Raw genomic sequence first — 26,237 nt, 5'->3', positions numbered from 1 at the left:
CGATATCCCGGAATGTTAAGCTGCCAGTCCTGTCCCTCCTTTAACCATGTCTCCGTAATTGCAATTAGATCATAGTTCCCTGCAGTAATCCAGGCTCTGAGTTCATCTGTCTTACCTGTTATACTTCATGCATTGAAGCAAAGGCACGCCAGACCTACAGTCCCGCTGAGACTTACGGCTTCCCTCTGCCTGTTCTTGCTCTGCCCTATGTTTATCTCAGTTCCCACCCCAACCCGCTACACTAGTTTAAACCCTCCCAAACAGCACTAGAGATAAAGTGCAGGTGGAGAGGGAGGCAAGGAGGAATGCCAAAGGTTGGTAGATGAGATCTTGGAGGTAGATGAGAAGTATTTGAGTGACCCTACTCCAGAGCTCCTGGCTAGTAGGAAGAAGCTGCAGGTGCAGTTTGGCCTATTGTCTACTGTTACAGCGGTGCGCCAGTTGCGGCACTCGAGGGGGGTAATGTACGAATATGGAGAGAATGGCAGTCGTCTTTTGGCTGTTCAGTTGAGGCAGAAAGCGGCCTCCCGAGATATTGTTCAAGTTTGGGATTCAGGTGGTGGACTAGCGTCAGCGCCGGATAACATTAATGGGACGTTTGAGGTGTTCTATAAGAATCTTTATAGATCGGAGCTGCCTGGGGGGAGTCGGATATAGAGGGATATCTGGAGGGGTTGAAGTGTTCTCAGGTGGAGGAGAAGGATCAGGAAGGGTTGGAGAAACCATTGAGGGTTGAGGAGGACCGGACAGCTATTCGGCGAATGCAAATGGGCGAGGTTCCGGAGCTGGATTTCCAGTGGAATTTTAGAAAACATTTGCTGATCGGTTGTTACCGTTATTGGTGGAAATGTTTGAGGATTTGGTAACGCGGTGGTCTTCTCCGGAGACAATGATGCAAGTGTCTATCTCGTTTCGGATAAGGACCAGGTGGAGTGTGGGTTATACCTCACAATTTCCTTATTAAATGTGGATGCTAAGATTTTGGCCAAGGTTCTAGCACTGAGGTTTGAGGAGGTCTCCCTCAGGTTACAGGATTTGTAAAGGGTAAACATTTGTCGTCTAATGTGCGGCAGCTTTTAAATGTGGTGTTGTCCCCGTCGGAAGTGGAGGAGCAGGAGGTTATTGTGGCGTTGCATTTTGATTGGCTAAGGATGTATTAGGGGATTTGCAGCAAGGGTAGGTAAATGAGATTGAGGTACAGGTCCACCATGTTCCAAGTAAATGGTTGTGCAGGCTCAAGGGGCTGAATGGCCTCTTCCTGTTCCTTTGTTGCACAACAAGTAGAAGACAGGGAAATAGATTTCTCGTAGAATGCAGCATTGCATCAAGGTGCTGGTTTTCCACAGTTTCCCCAATGTTTAACTTGTTTTTGACGCTTGCTCTCAGTTTGCACCATCTGCAAATCTGTCAATGGAAGCTTGATGGTTCCCTGAGGAGCCCATGGGTAGTCAGTCTTGGCACCAGCCGCCTGGGGCACAGTTCTGCGTGAACGCTCTTAATAAGAAAATGACACAATGGGGGGGGTGGGGGGGGAGGTGGCGCGTAACACAGAAAGAAGAGAAACACTTTATTTTTCATTAACGATGAGTAGCAGCTTGTGGGATAAATTTGGACTTTCTCGGTACCTGGCAGGTCTTCAGATAATTGACCCTGACCCCCTTTGCATTTTCTGAAAAGATGCGTCAAAAGAGCCACAATCTGCAGAAAAACATTCAGTAGAATATTTGGGTCAACAGTTTGGTTTTATGAAACCATACTGTTCCTTTCCCGGGCTGCAGTTTCTGCTTACATGAATACTCTCCTGGGTTATGATTAATGTTGATATTACTTTGATTACCAAGGGCTATCGTTTTCTCAAATGCACACACTGAGATGATGACAATTTTCCACTTCAGATGTCTTTGCATTAATTGGTGGATAAGCAGCTTACAGTAAGTCATATGTGCTTGCTTTTTGAACACTTGTGGTGCCAACAGAGATTTAACCACGTCTAACAAACAAATATAGACTCCTTTTAATTTCCTGATACCCTGTATCCAATTGGGGAAATCACATCTTCTGTTTATACTGTCCTGTTGTGGCTCACTTCACCTCTCACCTCACATCCTTCTACTGCTCTTCACCCAAGCTTCCATTATCCCCAGGCTGCTCCAGAGAGGGGTATTAAATCCCACTCGAATAATTTGAAAGACCTCCCAAACTCATCAAACAAACCCTCTCAAGTAGCGGTAGAACACTCATCTCCGATGGAGAGCTTATGGGTTCAAGTCCCACTCTAGACTAGAGCCCCCACTTGAGCTCTATTCAGTCTCTGCTATCACATACACGTCAATAACAGATTCTAGTTAATGTTGCTAATGGGTTAATTTGACTCCAAAGGGAATGAAAACACAGGGCGTTTGTCTTGAAAGTTACAAACAGCTAACGTTTGTCTTGTTGGATTTTAGTGCTGTGATATCAATGGCCTGTGGCACCTCAATCAAAGGACCATTTTTCACACTCCCACTGCGAGTGTGGCTGAGTCAGTTATTTGGCTAAAGTCAGTATCACAATCCTCTTGTTAATGGTGGGAGTGTGGTCACTAGTCAGAGATTTGGTGTAGCAGCCTGGATAACCAAGGACATTGTGACGGAAGGTATCACTGCTACTGTCCTTGCTGAAATCACATTCAATAGTAAACAGTGATTGAACCATAATGGCGAGGCCACTTATGGCTTTCCAACTGCACGCAGCTGTCAAGCAGCATTTCAAAAGTAAAAGTAATGAGAGGGAAAAGACAGGACGAAAGAGACGGGGCAGGAGGACAGGGAAAGAGCAGGGGAGGGTGGGATTTTCCCCCATTGCAGTAAGCACGGGAGCGGGCATGAAGTTTTCCCGCCAGCCACAATGTCAGGTTTTCACATTGCATCATCTGCTTCCTGCCTCATTAATGATTCACGCACGGGAAATCTGCGATTTATTTCCATTATGATTCTTCTTCAGAACTCTTTGGATTCCTCTTCAGTTGTGAGGAAGAGTCATACGGACCCAAGACGTCCAGAGATGCCATCAGACCTTTTTTTATTTTTATTTCAGATTTGATCGTCCGCAGTATTCTGCTTCTATTCTAGATGAGATGATGCAGACGATGCAAAGGTCAAGTATTGAGCTGAGGGTACTTTTGCTCCATTACATTCTGCACATTCCAAACAAGTCCTTTGTTGTTTATACCATTTTCCAACATATAAATCAGTATCCTGCAGTGTGTGAAATTAGGAGTGTGGCAGATAGTGCAGATGCACAGAAAGGTTTTACGTTCCAGCCATACATGAACAATTTTCTCCTATATTCTGTGATTGCAGCAATCTCAGGGTAGAAATCGATCCGCAGTGCACTTATTTTTCGTGTGTAAAACTTTTAAAAAATAAATTTAGATTACCCAATTCAATTTTTCCAATTAAGGGTCAATTTAGCGTGGCCGATCTACCTAACTTGCACATCTTTGGGTTGTGGGGGCGAAACCCACGCAAACACGAGGAGAATGTGCAAACTCCACACGGACAGTGACCCAGAGCCGGGATCGAACCTGGGACCTCAGCGCCGTGAGGCAGCAGTGCTAACCACTGCGCCACCGTGCTGCCCTTCGGGTGTAAAACTAAATGATTTAGTGGTGGGATGATGTGAGCTTAATCTGTATATGTTGATCCAACTGTTACATTTCTGGAGCCCTCTTTTTAGATTTTCCAATCAGAACCCTTCACCAGGTATTAAGCTCCTTACATATGTAAATTAAGGGTCTAATGCCTGTTGAATCTTCCATTGTGAAATTTGTCAGCGATGGGTTTGGGCATGGCTCAATCTCCTGGTTTGAGTGTCGCTGGTCATGCAGTGACACATCTGTATTCAAAAAGAGCCCCAGACAAATCTCTCGGTCTAAATGTCACACATTATTAAGAATTGTAAAACGAACAGAGAGTAAGGAAAAGAAAGGCATTCATTGACCCTGAGATTTAAATTAAGAAGCATTAAAAAATATTGCATTCATGTAGCACCTTTTGCAACCTCAGGATATCCCAATGTGCTTCAGAGTGAATGATGGATGTTTGAATATAGTCAGCTTCCCCTTAAATGTATCGATATTACTCACCTCAAGCACTCCCTGTGGGAGCAAGTTCCACATTCTCCCCATCCTCTGGGTAAAGAGGTTTCCCCTGAATTCCTTATAGAGTATGGCCCCCAGTTTTTGACTGCCACACAGGTAACCAGATTTAAGGTGATGTATTCGGGAGTACCAGAATCAATAATAACTTTTAAAGCTGAATTAATAAGTAGAAAAGGAAACATTTGCAGGGCTTCAGGGAAGTATCATGAGAATGGGACTAAATGATCTTTAAAGAGCTAAAATGAGTCAAATAACTTTTTTCTGTGCTGTATTCTGGTCCGGGGCCAGTTTAGCTCAGTTGGCTAGACAGCTGGTTCGTGATGCAGAGCGAGGCCAGCAGCCTCCTGTACTGGATGAGGTTATACATGAAAGTCTCGCCTTCTCGATCTTGTCCCTCACCTGAGGAGTGGTGATCCTCAGGTTACATCACCACCAGTCTGCTCTCCCCCTCAAAGAGAAGGCAGCCTATGGTCATGTGGGACTATGGTCATTTTATCTTTACCTTATTCTGGTCTTTATATGTTTGTATGGAACTAGTTCCGAATGAAAGATTAGTCAATGCTGGACGAATGGAACCGGTTATATTGCTTTCCAGATAAAGTAGAAACAAATAGCAGAAATCTATATATCACCACCAGAGCATTTACACATTCTGGAAATATGGATGTCAAAGACAATTGGTAATTTTTGCCCATTCCCCCGCCTAGTTGACTGACTGCGTGGCTTACTAGCTCACTTCAGAGGGCAGTTAAAGAGTCAACCATGTTAGAGGAATGGTAACATAGTGGTGGTGTTACTGAACTAATAATCCAGAGGTTCTGGATAATGCTCTGGAGACATCAGTTCATTTATATTCAACTAATTAATACACATGGGATAAAATGCTAGTTTAATTGGATGAGATTTCGGCCCTGCTGTGGTGGGACCTGCCTTGGGGCTGCGGTGGGCCAGCCAAAACCCCATTGACATTCAGTGTGACCGGGTGATCCCACCCATTAATAATGATCATGAAACTACCAGATTACCATCTGGTGCACTCATCTCCTTACCCAGTCTGACCTACGTGTGACTCCAGATCCACAGCTGTGTGCTTGATACTTAATTGCCCACCGGAAATGGCCTAACATGCCACTCAGTTGTATCACGCTGCCACAGTTAGCATTGTGGGTGTATGGACGCCGCAGAGACCGCAGCGGTTCAAGAAGGCAGCTCACCACCACCTTCTCAAGGGCAATTAGGGATGGGAAATAGATGCTAACCAGGCCAGCGAAGTCCACATCCCCCCCAAAAATATAAAAAAACATGTCATATATAAATCCAGACCTAATAAGGACAGCACAATGTTACTGAACCAGTTGGGTTTTTATGACAGTCTGACTGGTTTATTTTTAAACCAATACCGGCAATTTATCTTTATATTGATTACAGATCTTAAAATTGCTATGGTGGGATTAGAGCTGACATTCCCTGGATCATTGTTGCAGACCTATAGATTACTAGCTCAGTAATACAACCAGTACACTACAAAATCCATTGATTGCAATGTAGTTTGGATGCTTGCAGTCTGTTGTTCATGCTCCACTGGAATATGGAAATGGATCTCCGTGTAACACATGGACAAGCCTTGCCTACAGATGACAGAAATTTTAAATAAATATACTATAACCTGTCTATTGTGTCCAAACCCTGAAACCTATCCTCCTCCTGGCCTGCTTGCGGGTTCTCCCCTCGGGAGATCTGCTGCGATGAGATGTCATGTTCGTCTGTCTGGCTCGTCTGTCTGGTTCCAGCTTTACACATCCGCAGTAGCCCGTCTGCAACCGCTCTGTGATGCCCATCGTTCAACTGCTCCTAGATGGACCCTCATTCTGCCGCCCTCCACTTTCCCCTCTAAAAGAGATCTTGGTTGAGATCTAGAAGAGAACCCTATCAAATTATATTATATATTGTGCTCTACTTAAATGGTGAGTGTTTTTAAAAGATCTGAAGTAGAAACTAGAATTCCTGAACCACACTTTCAGAGCCTTTATGATGTTATTTCCAACTTTGCAAATTTGCTGTTATGGCTAAATATTTAATACTTGAAAATAAATCTACACAATCTATTTTTGCACAATCTCTGATGACTTAAGTTGAGATGGAGCTCTCTCCTTTAGCTCACTTGTTGATTTCAAACAGTTCTGGAAGATGCATGCTGAGTACTCAACGAATATTTTACATGCTGTTTCTTTTCACCATTATTCTCTTCAGGCACCTCACACAAAGCCATTTCAGGAATTTCAATTTATATCACAGTAGGCGAATGTTTAGACCATCTCATTTTACTGAAAATGGACTGCAGAGGTAGTTAGCCCACCAGCCACACAAGTGCAAGGTGAAGCTGAAGGGGGGAAATTAAGAGAATGGAGTCAGTAATAGGGTTCTATTATGAAACAGGCTCCCCTGCATTGCAATCATTAAATAACTCAACTGAGCATGTCAATTCTTGCAGTGAGTGTAACCCAATTGTATCCACGTTGGAGAATTTTTAAATGCTCCCAAATCTTTAGCACCATCTGAAATCATTGATCAGGAGTGTGTTTTAGCATAGGAACTTTCCAAAAAGATGGAGTTTTCTCATTTTCACAAAGCTTCCTCCCAGTTTCCATGATTTTTGGTCTTGATTTTCCATCATTATTTGCCATTGCTGCTATGCTCATATTTCCCATTCAATTTTCCTATGTCAACAGTGTTTTATGTTCACTAGGACAACTACACAAGATTAACCAACAGGAAAGGGAACAACAATTTATACTGCATGAGACTACCAAACAACGAGGGCAGAATTCTTCGGCCTCCTAGCCGTGTGTTTCTCGGCAGCGGTGGGGGGGCACATTCGCTGGTGGTGGGATTCTCTATTCCTGCCGCTGTCAATGGGAATTCCCATTCAAGACAGCTTATGCTGCCGGCAGGACTAGAGAATCCCGCCACTAGCGAAAGGCCTTATGTCAACTGTCACAATGTAGTTGCAGGCTCTGGTCAGTAGAGGACGCTGTCAAATGAGTTTCTGAAATCCTGTCCCCGTCCCATTGGATGGGAGGTGGGGCGGTGGGGGGCGGGGGGGGAGACATGGTGAGGTTGGTGAGCTGTTGAGAGGAGTGGGAAACATATTTTGAGGGATGTATTTGTTCATTTTGAGGAAAAAACTACCCATTCTAGTTTGACGGAGGAGGAGTGGAGACAACATGCTCATTTACAGTTGCCATTGGCAATTTGAATCATATTCTCACTGTCCTGTCAATCTCCATATCCATAATTTTCAAATACAGCCGGAAAAGTGGAATTCTCTCGTAGACAGAATTGAATCTGAATCAATCTCCAGCTGCAGTCGGGTAAGAGAGAGAAAGTTGCTGTGATCGGTCAGTGGTCTTTACCAAGGCAACGTGTTCTTTAACCAGCCTGACAATGGTCTGAGCCATCGTAACACAGCTAAGAGGAGAATTTTTTAAAAATTTGTCATTTCCGATAAGGATAAGCTATTTTCAGGGGGAATCTCACCAGATAAGGAAGATTATTCAATCTATCTTAAACAATTCAGACGCTTAACAGTACCCCCTTGACTGAGTGATCCCAGAGTTTTTGTCTCCAGCTTTCTTTCAGGAGGTTCCTTCCAATTGTTGATCACTCATTGTGTAAAGAAGGATGACTGATATCAACCCTAAAGTTACCTTTTATTAGATTGAACCCCTTTCTCCTTATTCCATTTCCACATTTTAAATTAAAGGAATATGCTGAGTTTACACCTCCACACAATCACCTCCCACATATCTGGAAAGTCCACGTTTTTAAACTCTTCCCCACTATCAGGAGCCTGAATTATGAAAGGATCAGTATACCAGCTCTCTTTTTCATTTTGCTTCCCCAATTTCAGAGTTTGCAAGTTAGTGATTCAAATGAGTTAGTTCCATTAGCTGCTCCGTTTCTTCCACTTCACCTGGCTGTTTGGCCGCTAACTGATTTGGTTCCAGATATCACTCGTGATGGGACCTGCACCCTCACAGCACCCCCACTCTCCAATACAGAGCACTGAGCACCAGAACAGTCAGGAATGGTGCACCCCGCTGGTCTGTACGAATCACAAGTCTGAGTCCATTAACATCGAGGTGCAAAAAATAAAACTTGCGAAATGGGCTGCACAATCGAGCAAGTGTACCGATGTTCACTCTGTGTTTCTAACGCGCAAACTGTAGGAGGAGCAACATTTAGCTCAGACTTTGTCACAGGAATGAGTTTCAATTGACCCCTTCTCAACCAGAATCTTTCTTATATTTCAAAATTCCACCCAGGGGAGCCAGCAGCAGATGTCATGGCCATTTGAATAAACTCGATACAGCTGTCACTTTCTCTTACCTGTCAACATCCGCCGAAATATCAGGCACTCCTCTTTGTATGACATCACGTGTGGCTGATATGTCTGGGATGCGGTTTATGCTGCGAGTGTATAGATTCAGGCCTCCATCGGTCATGTACCTGAGAAGAGGAGAATAGGTTAGTAAAGTCCCCATTGAGGCTCGGCTTCAAAATCCTCCAAACTACCAATAATACTGACTAGGAAAAGCCACCGCAGTGTCATAGAATAGTACAGAACAGAAGGAGGCCATTCAGGATATCGAGTCTGTTCAGAACTTCCCCACAACTTAATGAAAGTTCATTGGCCTGAAAAGATGGGCTGATTTTTCCCCAACCCATGAAGATGGGTTCGGAGGCAGGTGCCAGGAAAATAATATGGGAAACCCCAACAGGATAGTTTTGTAATATTGTCCAGGCATTGGCCATCACAGGAATTGAAAGCCCACTTCCAAGAGGCAGGTGGGCAGGCAATGAAACCAATTAAATCCCCAATCAAGAGCGATACCCCCCTCCCCCACCACCGTGCTGTATCAGATGGGCCCCTCCCTGTGTCGAGAGAAAGGACAGAATATTGGGCATCTCAAAAGCAGAGAGTAAAAACATTGACACTCAAACTGCAACAGAGCTGCAAGGTAATATGAAAACAGGATACACGACAACAATCTGCTATTGTAACTGGCTCATTCACATATTCAAAAGATACTTAAAGATTAAACAATATGAGGAAAACCCCAATAATGAAGGTGAGAAGAGACCCAATGACGAAATGGCACCTTGTATTTTTACCTTTCTTGGTACTGTTTCTTTAAATTAAAACTGCAAGTGATCAGCGCACGATGGATAGACAAACAAGCACAAGAAACTGCAGGTCACACTCCTCCCACTGAGAGCCACAGCTTCAATCGACTAACCGCAGCTGTTTGAACCAAGAATCTTAACTCTTTCACTCCCACATGTCATGTAATGGCTTTGAACAAAATGCTATTGGCAGTTAAAAAAAATTAAACCTAGACTGAGATCAGGGTTTGGTGTCCACGTGCAATTAACGGAATCAAAGAATCAAGGAGTGAGGAGACCCATTCAGCTCTGCCTCGGCCTGTCCACAGGCCCTGTGTGCGCGTCTGCCAGCTCTTTGAAAGACTATCCGGTTAATCCAATTCCCACATCTGTGTGTGGTACTCTGCTCGCGTTACACAGGACAATGATGCAGCTCAGGGAAGGTGTTTGAGACAAAAGGCAATCACAAAGCAATGGATGTGGCCAAATGCTCCATTTGAGGCCGTTATCAGGAGAGAGGAAACAAAGTGAGGGAGTGAAAGAACAAACGTACATTTTGTGTCTTTCACATCGTCAGGATTTCTCAAAGTGCTATACTGATGGAGTATTATTTTTGTAATTCTGTTGCTGTTGTTGTAATGGAGAATAACGCATCTTTCACATAGCAGGATCCCATTAAGAGAAGTAAGATCATTGTCTAGGTAATCTGCTTCAGTGGCATTATATGAGGGATAAATAGTGCCAAGGGATCTTTTACATCCACTTTAGCGTCCAAGGTGATAATGATCTCACTAACACACTGCTTTCTCAACGTGAACAGTGGTAAGACCAATTGACAAACCCAGCTCATCGTTAACTCGCTACCTGAGACCTATCTAAGGCGGATTTTCAGAGACCAACATTCTCTCCAATTTGTTTAAGTGTGTGGGTGATTTATGTAAGTGTGTGGCCCCATTTTTTTTAGCCGACCCACACAGGTACGATAACATAAAAGGAATTGATCTGTGCACAGTCTGCTGGGGATTTTCAGACTTGGCCTTGCAGTTTATTGGAAACATTGAGAGTGACAGAGGACTTCCGCCTGTGACCATGGAGTGATTGGTCACATAAAGGGCTGTTCCTGTTCAAAGTCACAGAAAAGATCCAGGTGGAATTTTGATGAAAAGGCATAGGTGAATGTTAGAGGAGTAGTTTACCCCTGGAATGGTATGTCTTCTGATCGTCAGACCTGGCAGAAAACTGAGAAATTTGGCTGGAAAGTTGAAACAGTCTTGTGCTTCACAGACAATCTCTTCCAGCATGCAGGCAGGGGAGGGGCAAGCTGTAAGGCCCCAAATACAGGAACTGATGACTTTTATCAAGGAGGAATTCCATAAACAGAGGAAAGAAATGCATGAGGATCATGCAAAGGCCATTGCAGAAGCTGTGGCACCCTTGAAGAGTACTTTGGAGCAGATGGAGAGGTGTTTGGAGGTGCAGGGGTCATAGATTCGGGAGATTGAAGGAGTGATCTCGGACCACAGCAATCGTGTGGTGGCTCTGGAGGCGGAGGTGGGGCTCCTAGGAGACCTTTGTAAAACGCTGAGGGCAAAGGTTGAGGAGCAGGAGAATACCTCGAGAAGACAGAACCTGCGAATAGTGGGCCTGCCTGAAGGAGTGGAAGGTGTGGGTGCCACGAGGTACATCTTGAGGATGCTGGCGGGACTGGTGGCAGAAGGGGTGCTAGATAAGGCACCTGAAGTGGACCGAGTGCATAGGTCTCTGAGGCAGAAGCCGAGAGCTGCGGAGCCGCCACAGGCGGTGATCGTGAGGCTCCATAAATTTGTGGAGAAAGAGAAAATTCTATGGTGGGCCGGGAGAAGTGTAGCTGCGACTGGGAGGGAAATAACATCCAGATTTATCAGGCCATCGGAGCCGAGTTGGCAAAACGGTGGGCAGGTTTCAACAAGGCCAAGGCGGTGCTGTACCGGCGGCAGATCAGGTCTGGGGGGCTCTACCCGGCGAAATTATGGGTGACGTTCGGAGGCGGGAGTATTATTTCGAGACCCCAGAAGCGGCCGAAGACTTCATTAAGGAGCATAAACTGGGGGAGAACTGAGCGGACAATGCTTGGGAACCGGGGTGCGTGCACTATGTAATGGTCGGGAGCATGTTTGAAGTGGGTGTAGGGATTGGGGGATTTTTGCCTTTTTTTGGGGGGGGGGGAGGGGGAGGGGGGGGGGTTCTGTTCAATGTTGAGATTGTAAGGACTTGTAGGGGTGAAACGTTTATGTGGGGATGGATGTTCCCATCACGCCTCCTGTTTTATGGGACTGTTTGTGTCTAACATCTGCTTGTTTGCTTTTGGGGAAGGCTACCTGGAGTTCAGGAGAAGTCCTTGTTTGGGTGGGGGAGGGTAAGGCCAGCAGGAGGCCTTCTCCTTTGAGCTGAGGAGTGGGGTGGGGTGGGGGGGGGGGGGAGGTCATTAGGATGTACCTTTGGGCAGGGGCAGCCGCGCTAGCAGGTTATGCTGGTGAACGGAAGTGAGGTGGTGGGGGAGAAGACCAAGAGGGGTGAAAGGGGGAGGGGTAAAAGGGGAAGTGGGGGGGGGGGGGGGTTCTGCAACGTGGCAGGGGGGTGAGAGATGACATGGTCAAGGGTGAAGAAAGGGGCCATCTGGGATGGGCTAGGTACAGAGTGGAATTAAAGGGGAAGGTGTTAAGTGGGGAAGATGACGGACGGTAGAGGGGATTGGAGGTGCAAGCCTCCGGTAAGGTTGGTAACGTGGAACTTCCGTGGACTGAATGGGCAGGTTAAAAGGTCGCGGGTGTTCGCGCCTCTGGAGCTTGAAAGCGGGGGTTGTCTTTTTGCAGGAGGCACACGTCTATGAGGTGTATTCGAGGATTGATTACTTTGTAGTGAGTCGGGAGATTTCGGTTAGTTAAGGGGCTCAGCAGGGGAGTTTGAGAAAAGGTGGGGGATGTTTGAGGAGCGGTTCGTCGCAGGGGGTTGGGGGTGGGTGAAAAAGGAGAAAAATCTGTACAAACTGTATAGTTGATTGTTGGGAAGAATGTTTCCCGGGGGGTTTATTTGCTGTAACCTACTTTGATACAAATTTGAATAAAATACGTTTTTTTAAAAAAGTGATAAGAGGCTGGTAGGCCTACCTGAATCAGGCAGGAGCCTTATTATAATATTAAACCGGGATTAAGTGTGTTTATTCAATGACCAATAAAGAATTTGTGAAGTACAGCTTTTGATAGAACGTATACAATGCACTGGCAAATTAACAGCAATACAATAATGAGCAGATAATCTGTAATTTAATTGTGTTAATTAAGGAACAAACATCGGCTAGGACACCAAGCCCCCCCCCCCCCCCCCCCCCCCCCGCCCATTTGACCCGCACCCCACTCCCCTGCCATTTATGTCCAGGTGAGAGGGCAGGTAGATCCAAAAGACAGCACCTCTACAGTGCAGTACTGCACAGGAATAGCAGTGAGATTTTGAGCTCAAGTCTCTGGATGGGAACTTGAACTCATGACCTACTGAGTCAAAGGCACAAGTTCCCTCCACTGAACCACAGCTGAGACTGTACACACAAAGCTCCTGGGACAGGACCTGAACACACATCTTCCTGATTCAACGGTGAAATTGCCACCCAATGAGCAAAACAAGAAAATTATGCTTTAGCCTGTTCAGCCTTATATCACATTCGCGACTGAAAGATGTTTGATTGCAATTGTGTTAAACACTGTTCACCGTCACTGCCTTCAACTCTTCATTACAATATTTAGACCACCCAGACTAGGCAAACTATGCCAACACCAGGTTTAGGGTTCCTTCTCGCCAGCCCTAGTGTTTAATCAGGTGGGAAGGAAGAGCAACACAAGGCTTCCTTTTACACGGTGCTCAACGGCAGATCCACAAAATCCAATCCAAGTTTATAATTCTCCACACTGTTATTCTACAGCATTCCTGATCCAAACACAACAATTCAAAATATAAAAGCCTGATTCAAGGGCAAAAATCACCCAATGACCTTTTCCCAAACTACTAAACACAGTAAAAGTGGTCTATCCAATGTCAATATTCACCCAGGATGAGTATACGTTAGCAATCGACAAGGTTAGACTAACATTTTGCCCTCTCTTTGTCAAAACAGGACAACTTGCATTTCTATTGCGCCCTTCACAACTCCAGGACATCCCAAAACTCTTTATAGCCAAGTTGTTGTAATGTAGGAAACATGGCAACAAATTTCTTTTTATTCATTTACGGCATGTGGGCATCACTGCCTAGGCCAGCATTTATTGCCCATCCCTTGTTGCCCTTCAGAAGGGCAATTTGTGCACTGCAAGCTCCCATAAACAGCAATGTGATAATGGCGGTATAGTGAACAGCTTTTGCGATATTGGTTGAGGTTTAAATTTGGCCAGGATACTGGGAGAATTATCTTGCTCTTTTTCAAACATTGTCGTAGAATCTCTTACTTCCACCTGAGGATACAGATGGATTCTTGATTTAATACTTTATCCCAAAAGATAGCACCTCTGACATTGCAGAATCTTCTCAGGGCTATACTGGACATGCCAGCCTGGACTTTGTGCCTGAGCCTTTCACTGAAACTTGAAACCAAGAGCTCAGACTCTGAGATGACAATGCTATCTTCTGAGACATGCCTACCAATAAACAGCTCTCCAATGCCTCAATCTGACCAGCAAATCCCTTAGAGCAAATTAGGTCTGGATGAGGTAACATTTGCCCTTACTCAACTCTTCCTGGGACCCGTAAAATAAATAAAAAAGCTTGTCCTGTCACTGCAATGGAGAAAATTATCTCAAACGTCAGTGAGCCACTTCATGATTGGCCAGGGTAAGAGAAGGCAAACACATTAAAAGCAAGTCCATCCAATTGTAGACAAGTTTAACAACAGTATTGTGGCCTCTGGAAAGAGAGGTCAAATCAACTGAAATAAAAATCAAATAAACAAGGAACACCAAAAGAGGTTGTGGAGAGGTGGTACTGAACCAATAATTCAGGGACTATGGTTGGAGCCACGCATTGAAATCCCACCAAGGAAACTGGTGGAATTTCAATTCAATTAATAAATCTGGAATATAAAGTAAGTCATTAGTAATGATGTAACTATTACCAATGGTTATTTTAAACCCATTTGGTTCACTAATGTCCTTCAAATCTGCCATCCCTACCTGGTCTGGCCTACATGTGACTCCAGACCAATGGCAGGTGGTAATAGAAAAACCGACTTGAGCCTGTCCTCACCAATCTACCTGTCACTGATGCACCTGTCCATGACAGAAGCTTTGGAGCCACTAGTCTTTATGGGATACATTTTGAACAGTGTCCCAATGCAGCAAGACCCGGACAATATCCAGGCTTGGGCTGATAAGAGGCAAGTAACATCCGTGCCACATAAGTGCCAGGCAATGACCATTTCCAACAAGAGAGAATCCAACTATCTCCCTTTGACATTCAACAGCATGGTCACCAGCAACTCCCCCACCATCAACATCCTGAGGGCTAATCATTGGACCAATCATATAAATACTGTGGCTATGAGAGCAGGTCAGAGGCTGGGAATTCTGCGATGAGTAGCTCACTCCTGACTCCCAAAGCCTGTCCACCATCTACAAGGTACAAGTCAGGGGTAACAATACTGTCCTAACAGTCCTGACAGCATTGTGGGTGTACCTACACCACATGGGCTGCAGTGGTTCAAGAAGGCACCACCATCCCTAGGGCAATTAGGGATGGGCAATAAATGGTGGTGTAGCCAGCGATGCCCACATCTCGTTAACGAATTAAGAAAATTAACAGAGAGGATGGAGAAAGCATGAGACTTAAAGAACCATTGAATAACACAGAAATGGAGGGCATTTGGCCCATCATGCCTGTGAGTTATCCAATTCATCCCACTTTTCCTACAGCCCTGTAAACCTTTCCTTCTCAAGTATTTATTCAATTCACTTTGAAAATTAGCATTGAATCTGTTCTACTGCTCTTTCAGGTGCACATTACACAGAGGCTTTCTTTGTAAATAGCCTCATCTCTCCTCTGGCGTTTAACAAATTATCATCAATCTTTGTCCTTTGGTTACTGACCCTCCTGCCAGTGGAAACAGTTTCTCCATATTTATTCCGCAAAACCCCTCATATCTTTAAACACCCCATTAAATCTTCCCTTAACCTTCTCTGCTCCAAGGAGAACAATCCAACTTAAGTTTTCCCTAGTCCCAGTCGAGTAAATCTCCTTCGTGCCCTCTCTCAAAAGTTTTCCCAACTCTTCAACACAACCAGTAAATAATCTTTTCATAATTGTTTATTTTTAATTGTTAAATAAATTACAGCAGTAAAATAATCCCTAAACCTCTCCATGATCATACCTGTTTAGTAATACTGTGGTACGTGATTCTTAAGCAGGAGTGTGCAAGCTTATCTACTTTGTGAGTTGATGGTGTTTACGCCATAGAAGTGGACCACTTGAAGACTGGGAACCTCTTCCTAATGCTCTGACAGGATGACTGGGAATCACCACCTCTGCATGGTGTGATTCCTACTGTATGAGGGAGCCTGCTGTTAGCCAGGGGTGAAGAGCTGGCTGAATGGAGAACAAGTGCTGCCACATATCGGAAGATCTCCGTCCTAGTCGGACTCGGCACAAACCGCTGTCAGGTGCGGCTCATTGATAACTCTCACACCTCAGAATCAGAGAGTTGTGGGTACCAGCCCCTTTCCAAAGACATGTTCCAAACTGAGATTCCGAGTGCAGTGCTGAGGGAGTGCTATCCTGTCAACAGTGAAGTCTTTCAGTTCAAATGTTAAAAAGAGCCAATGTCTATCCCCAAAAGTAGATGTAAAGATCCCACAGCAACTATTCTGATAAGAGCAGGGCAACTCCCCACACCATCTAGGCCAATATTTATCTCTTAACCAATATCACCAAAACAAATTACCCAGTCATTATCACATTGCTGTTTGTGGGAGCTTGCTGTGCCCAAATTGGCTGCTGCGTTTCCTACAATGACTACACTGCAAAATGTACTTTACAGATTGCTGGCTAGGTTTCAATGTAATTCCGGGTACCACACGCCCTATATATCTGAGAACTAGAGAGACGGTGAGTGACATTTTTCTTGTTAAGATCCGGAAAAGACTGCCTGAAAGGGTGGTTGAATCATAGGTACTTTGAAAAATAATTCTGACATGCATTTGTGTGGCTCTGGGGAAAAAGCTAGGGTGCAGGAATGAATTTGACTGCTTGTTCAAAGAGTTGGTGAAGGCATGACAGGCTAAATGTCCTCCTTCTGCACTGTAGTTGGCTGTAAGTGCTTTGGAATGTCCTACAGTCATGAAAGGCACTATATATAAATGGATTTTTAAATGGTATTTCACTCACATGCCCTGTCAAGTATCACCCTGCTAAATGTTGCTTACATGCTGCTAGGCATAGAATGCATAGCGCAAGGAGGTTCGAGTTGCCATGCCAACAAAGGAGGAGTAGGCCCAGGTTGGCAGAGGGAATAACAATGATCTCAACAATGTTCACTATTGTTATCTCTTCATCTTATCCTTTGAAGGACCAACTGAGCCAGACAGGTGACCAACCAAACTACAATACCTTCAGGAGTACCGAGAAGGTTACACAAACAAAACATTTGTTTGGCAAAACTAAAGTAAAGGCCGCAACACGGCATACAGCACAAAAGTCCCAGCTGCGTCTACCAATCAGGTCGGTCCCAATTCGGGCTGGCTTTAAAGTACAAGGTTCAAGAGCCCAGCTGCTAGGCCTCCACCACTCAGCTGAGAAGCTCGTACTCCACGAGCCCCACGGGAGATTAATTGGGTCATCGTGAGAGTTATTACACAAACTATCTCCTCAGTTCGAGTGTTCAGGAACAAATTAAAAGTAGGCCATTCAGGTGTGGAATTAGGAAGCATTATTTTCCAAACGAGAAATGTGGAAATCCTTAAAAGTATGTGATTCCTCGGGACAATTGGAGCTTTCAGGATAGACCAATGGAGATTTGTTGTTTTTACTCTTTCATGAGAATTGGGTGTCACTGGCTGGGCCAGCATTTATTGCCCACCCCTGATTGCTCTTCAACTGAGTGACTTGTTCGGCTATTTCAGAGGGCGGTTAAGATTTAACCATATTGCTGTGGGCTGGAGTCACAGTCGGCTAGACCAGGTAATGTCATGGGAATGTCACTTTAAGAAATGTTTGTCTTCTCAAGTGGCGGCAGTGATGTCATTGTGTGGGTGGAGCTGGGCTCTGGCTCTGCTTTTTACTTTCGTTTTGAGTTGGAAGCTGTTGGCGACCCTGAGTTTTACTTTCTGTTTTCAGTTGGAGAGCTGCATTCAAACCAAGAAGATGGATTTTGGTCTCTCTCTCTGAATGCTAAAGAGTGCCTCCAGATCACGTGATAATTTCAAAGTAATACCTGTTTCTGTAAGGAATGCAAACCTACTGTTTTTGTAGGAAAAAAGGGTGTTTGGCTTATGGATGTTGTTAGGAAAGTTACTAAGGGTTACCTATAGAGTACTGTATCTTTTGGGGTGTATTTATGTTGGTAGTTGATAAGATGTTTATTGTGTGTTTATAAAATGTTAACTGGATTCATAGAATAAACATTGTTTTGTTTAAAAATACTTAAGATCTCTGCTGCATCACACCTCAAAAGTGGCCCCTTGTGCTTCTCATAACCAAAATCTATTAAAAGTTGTAGGTCAGGTGAACTTCATGATATACTTTGGTGTTCTCTAAATCCTGGCCCATAACAGAAAGGATGGCAGATTTCCTTCTCTAAAGGACATACGTGAGCCAGTTGGGTAGCCATGGTTGTCATGGGTAACTGAGACTAGCTTTACATTCAAGAGTGCAACAAGCAGTGAGTAGAGTTGGCAGATTGGTAAGTGTGGGATTTCGGTGAAGTGGGGGAGGGAGGTTTTCTCTTTCTTTTCTAATGTCTTGTTTTCCTAACTACTTTCACAGGTCAGAAGGAGCAGTGGTAGACCAAGACCCCAAAAGATGGAAGATTATTAAGGGATTAACTGAGAAGCACCAGGGATAAGAAAAAATTCAGCGACTAAGAGGAGGCTAAAGTCAAATAAAGGGAATATCTTCACGATTAAGTAATTCGCAAAGTTAGCACGTAGGATTCAGTAAGCCCAAGTATAAGCCATGGCAGGTGATGTCAGCTGAGTGGAATCCGTGACCTGTTCATATGTGGAAATTCATGGACCTTACTGGCATCCTAGATGACCTCGCGCGCAGAGAATGCTCCTGAATGCAGAAACTTGAGCTCCGGGTATCAGAGCTCGAGCGGTGGCTGGAAACACTTTAGTACATCCGCGAGGTTGAGAGTTACGTGGATAGCATGTTTAGAGAGGTGCTCACACCTCAGCTCAAGGGATTTGAGGGACAAAAGGGAATGGAATACCATCAGGCAATCAAAAAGAAACAGAAAGGTCGTGCAGGGGTTCCCTGTGTCTCACTCACAAAGCATTTTTTCATTTTGGAAGCTGCTTCCTCCAGGGAGTGCAGACAGAACCAAGCTTCTAGCACCACAAGCAGTTTGATTGTAAAGGAGGGGAGGAAGAGCAAAGCACGAGCGACAGTGGTAGAGGATTAAGGAACACCGGAGCAGATTGTCAGTGATAATGGTACGCAGTTTACTTTGAAGGAGTTTGAGGGCGACTTGAAAGGGAACGGTATACACCATATCAAGTCATCTCCATATCATCCAGCAACGAATGAACTGACTGGATGTTTGGTGCAGTCATTAAAACATTCTATCAAAGTATTGAAGGACCAGGGAACATTATCAAGAAGAGTGAACAAATTTCTAATATCTTACTGGAACATTGTACGTGCTACCACGCAAAGTTCACCGGCAATGCTGTTGTTCAAGAGGAAGCGAAGCACACAGTTTGATTTGTTAACTCCACCTGATATTTCAGAGATTGTCAACCGACCACAACAAGCAACTTTGCTGGGAGGGAAAAAATCTCTGAAAAGTGAGTCTTCAACCAGGAAGAGAGAAAGTGTGAGCTCAGAGCTACGCCACCAACGAGAAATGGGTACCAGCTTTGATCCCAGCAAAGACAGGTCCAATATCATCCACCATATAGACGGATGATGAAAGAGTTTGGTGATGTCAGGCTGTTCAGTTAATTGCTGCACTAAGTGAGTTTGCAGAAACATCAAGAGGTTCTAGCATTAGGATATCTAGAGTACAATGCTTCAGAACTGAAATCAGAGACAGTGACAGATGCAGATTCTGTTTCTGAGGACTTATCAATGCCAATAGTCTCAGATACTGAAATAACTACCCAAGAAGTACCATCAACAGAAAGGAATGAGAACACTTCCGAGGTCGCAAGTGGCCAAGTTCAAGAACACCGAATTCCACTAAAAAGGAACAGATGTCCACCGCAGAGACTGTCTGATTGAATTGTGGAGATGTATAGAAATAAAACAGAAGAGGATCTATTGTGTAAATGTGAAGTGTTGTCACACCAACAAAGTAAAGGCAGAGGGGTATGTATTTGGGAATACATTCCTGCTGTTTCTGCATCAAGTGATGTGTAGCGACATTAGCAGAGTGTTTGAACAGGCTTTCAGCTGATCACTATCTTCGTTGTATGAGCAACACCCTTAATAAATCTCTCATCATGTTTTACAAGAATCTAGAGTGGGCACTTCTGCACCTTTTGTCTTTGTGGCAACAAAGGTATTTAACAGATCCTTACTGCAAATGTTCACTAATTCTGTCGCTCTATATCAGTGAGGTTTCATGTATATCTTATGAGTCAGGCACATAGTCAAGTAATCAGCCTATGTAACTGTTAGGACCCAGGCTCGACCAAGGCCTGTGCAGAGCTGTATGTAGTCGTTGCTAGTAATAAACTTCATGGAATTGTACTGAACCAGAAACCTCGTCATTCTCAATATCTTGCTTAGCATAGAGTCAGAACCCTTGAGGTCTATATCAAGACTCACAGCATATATGGTGGCATCAGATTGTAAAAGACCACGACAGTTGCTATGCTGGGATTTGAACCTATGCCCGCAAAGTATTAGCTGAGCCACTCAATTACTATTCCAGTGAGGGTAGTGGGAGTAAGTAAAATTCCTGGTTCGGCCCATCCTACACATCAGAGAGTCCCTGGAAAGACAGGGGGCAGGATTCTCCCATTCGGTGGCAGTGTGGCCACTGGGAGTACCGATTCTGGCCCCTACAGGGGGCCGGCACGGCGCTGGAGCAGTTCACGCCGCTCCAGCCTCCCATCCCGGCGCAAACTGTGCCCTGCGGGATCCGCGCATGCGCAGTGGCGTCGGCCACAACCCGCGCATGCGCGGTGACCTCCCTCAATGCGCCGGCCCAGACGCAACATGGCGCGGAAGTTCAGGGGCCGGCGCGGAAGAAAATAGGGCCGGGGAGCGAGAGGCCGGCCAGCCGATCGGTGGGTCCCGATCGCAGGCCAGGCCCCATCGGAGGCCCCCCCCCCCCCCGGGGTCGGAGCCCCTACCCCCTCCCCCCCCCCACAGGCTGCCCCCTGACCCTGCGCGCAGGGTTCCCGTCGGCTGCGACCAGGTGTGGATGGCGCCGGTGGAACTCTGCCTTTTTAGAGCGGCCGCTCGGCCCACACCGGGCCGAGAATCGGCGGCCCACGACTGGCGCCGCGTCAAACGCACCGGCGCCAATGGCGCCGATTCACTGCTCCGCAGAGAATCGCGTGCCGGCATCAGGGCGGCGTGGCCCGGTTGCGTGGATTCTCCGGCCCGGCCCCGGGCTGTGAGAATCCCGCCCAGGACGTTCATCCTGGCAGGGTGCTGTCAAACAGCTGACCAGGGATGGAGTTCAGAGGTAGCCATCAGGTTGCTGCGTATCAAGGTGGGAGGTTTAAAAGGCACATCTTGATGCTGAGTGACGTCATCCCAGTTATAATTAAAAAACGATGCCCGCTAACCCCTGAATGGTTGTAGTAAAAATGTTTTTTTTAAAGAAAGTGCAAAGTTTTCAATTAATGACTTTTAAAAAACTTTACTTAACACATCCTATTGTCACTATAGGGCCATTGGTTCTATATAGAATATTGTGGGTGAATGAGCATGGACACGCCATAGCTTGGCATAGGTGGTTTGAGGGGCCATAGCCAGTGGGTAGGGTGTCTTGACTTGGCATGGGAGAGGGGGAGGGAGGGGGGGAGAGAGGGAGGAATGAGGAGCACCTTTTGAACTTATTCTATCTTGCATGTTAAGTAATGGGTTACGAGTTAAGTAATGCATTAAGAGACATTGCAATTAGTTGTCTCATTTATGTTAAGTATCCAATGATTGACACTGATATGTAAAGGGGCTTCAGGTGGCCCTTGGGTGAGGTGGTGTGTGTGGTTAGAGTTTTGTGCAGAGGCTGTGGAAGTTAAATAAATGGTGTTTGGTGAAAAGGAACAGGATTTTTGACTCTTCATACAACGGTAACTAAAACGTATAACATTGCACACTATAGTTACGACACCTCTGCGGTACTAAGAACCACAACTCTTTGTAAAGCTGGCCCAACTCCATGAAAATTGTGGAGGGTTAGGAGATGCCTATCACTGCAATGGAGCCAGGCAGGTCAGCAGGGTGGGGGCTGGGCTCATGAACCAAATCAATCCGCAACCTCAAGAAGCTCCACTGAAAATCTGAAATCCCGGGAAGGGGGTTGGAAATCCTGGAATCAGATTCTGGCTGCAATTTTCACTCCTCCACAGAGTCTCCCCAACTGCATGAATATCCAGCCCATTACCACTTAAAAAACATTTCCTCATTGTTGGGTATGAGGGGATCTGGAGCAACGGTGGGTAAGGAGTTGAGGGACAGATCAGTCACAATATAGCTGGCTAGTCGAACAGGGACTCGAGGGGCTGAATGGCACCCTCCTGTTCCTAACTTCAAAGTGTGACAAAATTACTGTGAAAACCATGTTATACAGATTTTATCTGTGATTGAAACTGTCCGCACTGTTAATACTGCAACCGTTGGACCTTATAATTGACACAGGCTTTTGGAAGCGTTGCATTTAAAAGTTTGTTTTCTAAAGTGAGTAAATATTGGTGCAACTGTTATATCCATACTCAATTACAAGAGATTCCCTGACTAATCCCTTTGGTCTGCAAAGTATTTATGATGGGCACATGTACTCTATTCAAACAGCACACCAATCAGTGTACAAAACATGTTCTGTCAATCTTCACTTAAATCTAGTTTGTTATAAACAGAATCATTAATCACATCTCTATCTGATAGGTTCTGTATTAAAGTTTGCTGCCACAGTCTTGGGCTACTTTCCATCACCTGAGGGGGTTGTATCGGAATTTTACAAAGTAGCTTTTCCCCAAGTCGTCCTGGCTTTTACCTCTTATTTAAGAACCAGATAATGATCTTGGGCTGCATGTCCAAAGATCCCTTAAGGCAACAGAACAGTTAGGTAAGGTGGTTAAGAAGGCATATGGGATACTTGCCTTTATCAGCCAAGGCACAGAATATAAGAGCAGGGAGGTTACGACGGAGATATATAAAGTGCTCATTAGGTCACAGCTAGAGTACTGTGTGTTAGTTCTGGTTGCCACACAGGATGTGATTGCACTAGGCAGCGTGCAGAGGAGATGGACCAGGATGCTACCTGGGCTGGGGCATTTCAACTATGAAGAGAGACTGGTTAGACTGGGGTTGTTCTCCTTCACGCAGATAAGGCTGAAGGGGACCTCACCAAGGTGTAAGGAATTATGAGGGATATAGGTAGGGTAGATAGGAAGAAACCTTTCCCCTTAGTAGAGGCTTCAGTAACCAGGGGCATAGATTTAAGCTAAGGAGCAGAAGATTTAGCAGGGATTTGAGGGGAAACCACTTCACCCAAGTGGGGGGAATCTGGAACTCACTGTCTGAAAGGGTGGTAGAGGCAGTTGCATAAGGCCACGAAGGAGTTCACACCAAGTAGTTCAAAGAAACTTAGTTTATTTACAATCACTATTACATACATCACACGGTAGATCCCTTCCTGGTGCCTAACTGGCCGACTTTATATACCATACAACTATAAATTGCTTAGAGGTCCCTTGTCCCCTTAATAGGGGAGCTCATATTCTGCGAGGTTTATGGGGAAGTTAATTGTTCCCACCATGTAAGATACATCGGGGTTATAACGGGCAGGAACCTGCACAACATTTAAGAAGCATTTAGGTGGCACAGTAGCACAGTGGTTAGCACTGATGCTTCACAGCGCCAGTATCACAGCTTCAATTCCCGCTTGGATCACTGTTTGCGCAGAGTTTGCACGTTCTCCCCGTGTCTGCATGTGTTTCCTCCCACAAGTCCCGAAAGACGTGCTTGTTAGGTGAATTGGGCATTCTGAAATCTCCCTCTGTGTACCCAAACAGGTGTCGTAATGTGGTGACTAGGGGCTTTTCACAGTAACTTCATTGCAGTGTTAATGTAAGTTTACTTGTGACAACAGTAAAGATTATTATTATTTATTAGATGAGCACTTGAAACACCATGGGCGGGATTCTCCGACCCCACACCGGGGCGGAGAATCGCCAGAGGGCCACGTGAATCACGCCACGCCACCCCGACGTCATTCTCCGCAGGGTGGAGAATCGGCACCATTGGGGCCGGCGTGGTCGGAGCGGCGCTGGAGCGGCCCCTCCGCAATTCTCCGGCCCGGGTGGGCCGAGCGGCCGTAAAAAAAATGTTTCCCGCCGGCGCCGTTCAAACCTGCTCTGAGCCGGCGGGACCTCGGCTTTGAAGGGTCGGGTGGCGGCCTGTGAGGGGGGAAGGGGGGTCCGACCCCACGGGGGGCCTCCGATGTGGCCTGGCCTGCAATCGGGACCCACCGATCGGCGGGCCAGCCTTTCTGTCTCCCGGCCTCCTTTCTTCCGCGCCGGTGCCTGTACTCCAGCGCCATGTTGGGTCCGGGCCGGCGCTGACAAGGGAAACACCGCGCATGCGCGGAAATCGCGCCGATGGGACTGCACATGCGCGGGTTCGCGCCGGACCCACTGCGCATACGCGCATCCACCGGCGCCCATTCCACGGCTGGATCAGCAGCTGGAGCAGCGTGAACCACTCCAGCGCCCTGCTGGCCCCCTGTTGGGGCCAGAATTGCTGATCCTGGGGCCATGTTGACGCCATCAAGAAACACGACGCTGTTTCCAATAGCATCAACACTTAGCCTCAGGATCAGAGAATCCTGCCCCATAGCATACAAGGATATGGACCCATTGGTGAAGAATGACATAGATGTTTGAGAGCCAGCACAGACATGGGCATCTTTCTGGGAAACTGACTTGGCGCCATGCCAACTGGCGGCGAAGGACCTCCGCCGGCCGGCGTGAGTCGGCGCATGCGCGGTAGCGCCAATGCATGTTGGCGTCATCCCCGCGCGTGCGCAGAGGGATTCGCTTCCGCACCGGGAATGGCGGAATCCGGTGCAGAAGGATAGAGTGCCCCCATGGCACAGGCCCGCCCGCGGATTGGTGGTCCCTGATCGCAGGCCAGGCCATCGTGGGGGCACCTCCCGGTGCCAGATCCCCCCACGCCCCTGCAAGAACCCCGGAGCCTGCCCTCGCCGCCAGGTCCCGACGGTAAGGGAGCTACTCCAATTTACGCCGGCGGGACCGGCAACAGATAGGCGGGACTTCGGCCCATCGCGGACTGGAGATTTCGGGCAGCCCCGGCGCCCATTGAGTCGCGCCGGACCCCGCCATTCTCCGAGGCAGGCGGAGCGATTCAAGCCGGGCCGGTTTTTGGGGGGCGGGAGAATTAGGAGGAAGGCGGGATTCACACCGACCCACGGTGATTCTCCCACCCGGCAGGAGGTCAGAGAATCCCGCCCCTCATGTTTCTATTTTTGCCTCTTCTTGGCGATCAAATGCTGCAGGAGGGAGGGGGAGGAATTTGACAATAGAGGGGTCACGAAGAGGGTTGGGAGAGAGAAGTGTTTAGCCATAATGGACCTGTCTTCATTGTGTGTGGGCAGATTTTAAAGATCAATTGACCTTTTCCTGCCTGCCAAATTCATGGGCTGGATTCTCCGCTGTCAGGATGCTCCATTTTGCCAGCAGCCCGGGGGTTTCCCGACGGTGTTGGGCTGCCCCACAATGGTAACCCCATTGACCAGCCGGCGAAATGGAATATCCCGCCGATGTGCTGAACCAGAAATCTGGCACGGCGGGACGGAGAGTCCAGCCCATGTGTTTTGATTTGAGAATAGGAAGAGCAGGGTAAATCTCCCAATTCTTTGGCAACAACCTTCCCTCGCCTAGACTACAGAAGATAAGGAACGGGATTTATCGGTGGTTCGCACCGGTTTACAACAGTGATTGTACTTTAAAGGAATTGATTGTATAGAATATCCTTTGGGACATTTCTGAAAGGAGTGATCACATCAAGTGGGTACTGTGGTAGTATGTATTGGGGGTCATGTGGGACTGGAAGCCCTAATGTCATTGGCTGACAGATCCCGGGTCCTGGTTGGCCGTTGACCTCTAGCTCCGCCGTGAAGGCGGAGTATAAGAAGCCGGAGTCCTCCCCCGCAGGCCATTCTACTATCGAGCTGCGGGGGAACAGACACGCTTAATAAAGCCTCATCGACTTCACTCTATTCGTCTCACGGAGTCTTTGTGCGCTACAATTTATTAAGCGTGCCTAAAAAGGACTATGGAGCTCAGGATCATTCCGGAATGCCTGAGGATCAGCCTCCATGCAGTGAACGCGGCAGCAGCCTTCAAGCACTGGCAGACTTGCTTAAGGCCTACCTCAGAACGGCCACCGGCCGGGTCACAGAAGACCAAAAACTACAGGTCCTGCACTCGAGGGTGAGCACGGAGATCTTCTCCCTCATCGAAGACTCGGAGGATTTCCAGATGGCGTTCGCAGCACT

At 46.5% G+C, this 26,237-nt stretch overlaps 1 protein-coding gene across 16 annotated transcripts in view; it reads right to left on the bottom strand.

The window, feature by feature from the left end:
* The window catches only part of nav3 (neuron navigator 3), a 1,340,243-nt gene that overhangs the window by 203,085 nt on the left and 1,110,921 nt on the right, over nt 1–26,237 (bottom strand). For all 16 annotated transcript variants that reach the window (XM_072484719.1, XM_072484722.1, XM_072484724.1 and 13 more), the window contains one exon: nt 8,531–8,650. In XM_072484719.1, the coding sequence (XP_072340820.1) occupies nt 8,531–8,650 (120 nt within the window). The remainder of the gene's footprint in view (nt 1–8,530; nt 8,651–26,237) is intronic.

This window comes from Scyliorhinus torazame, chromosome 19 (assembly GCF_047496885.1).
Source record: "Scyliorhinus torazame isolate Kashiwa2021f chromosome 19, sScyTor2.1, whole genome shotgun sequence".
Classification (NCBI taxonomy): Eukaryota; Metazoa; Chordata; class Chondrichthyes; order Carcharhiniformes; family Scyliorhinidae; genus Scyliorhinus; species Scyliorhinus torazame.
This window is presented reverse-complemented; position numbering and strand designations above follow the sequence as displayed.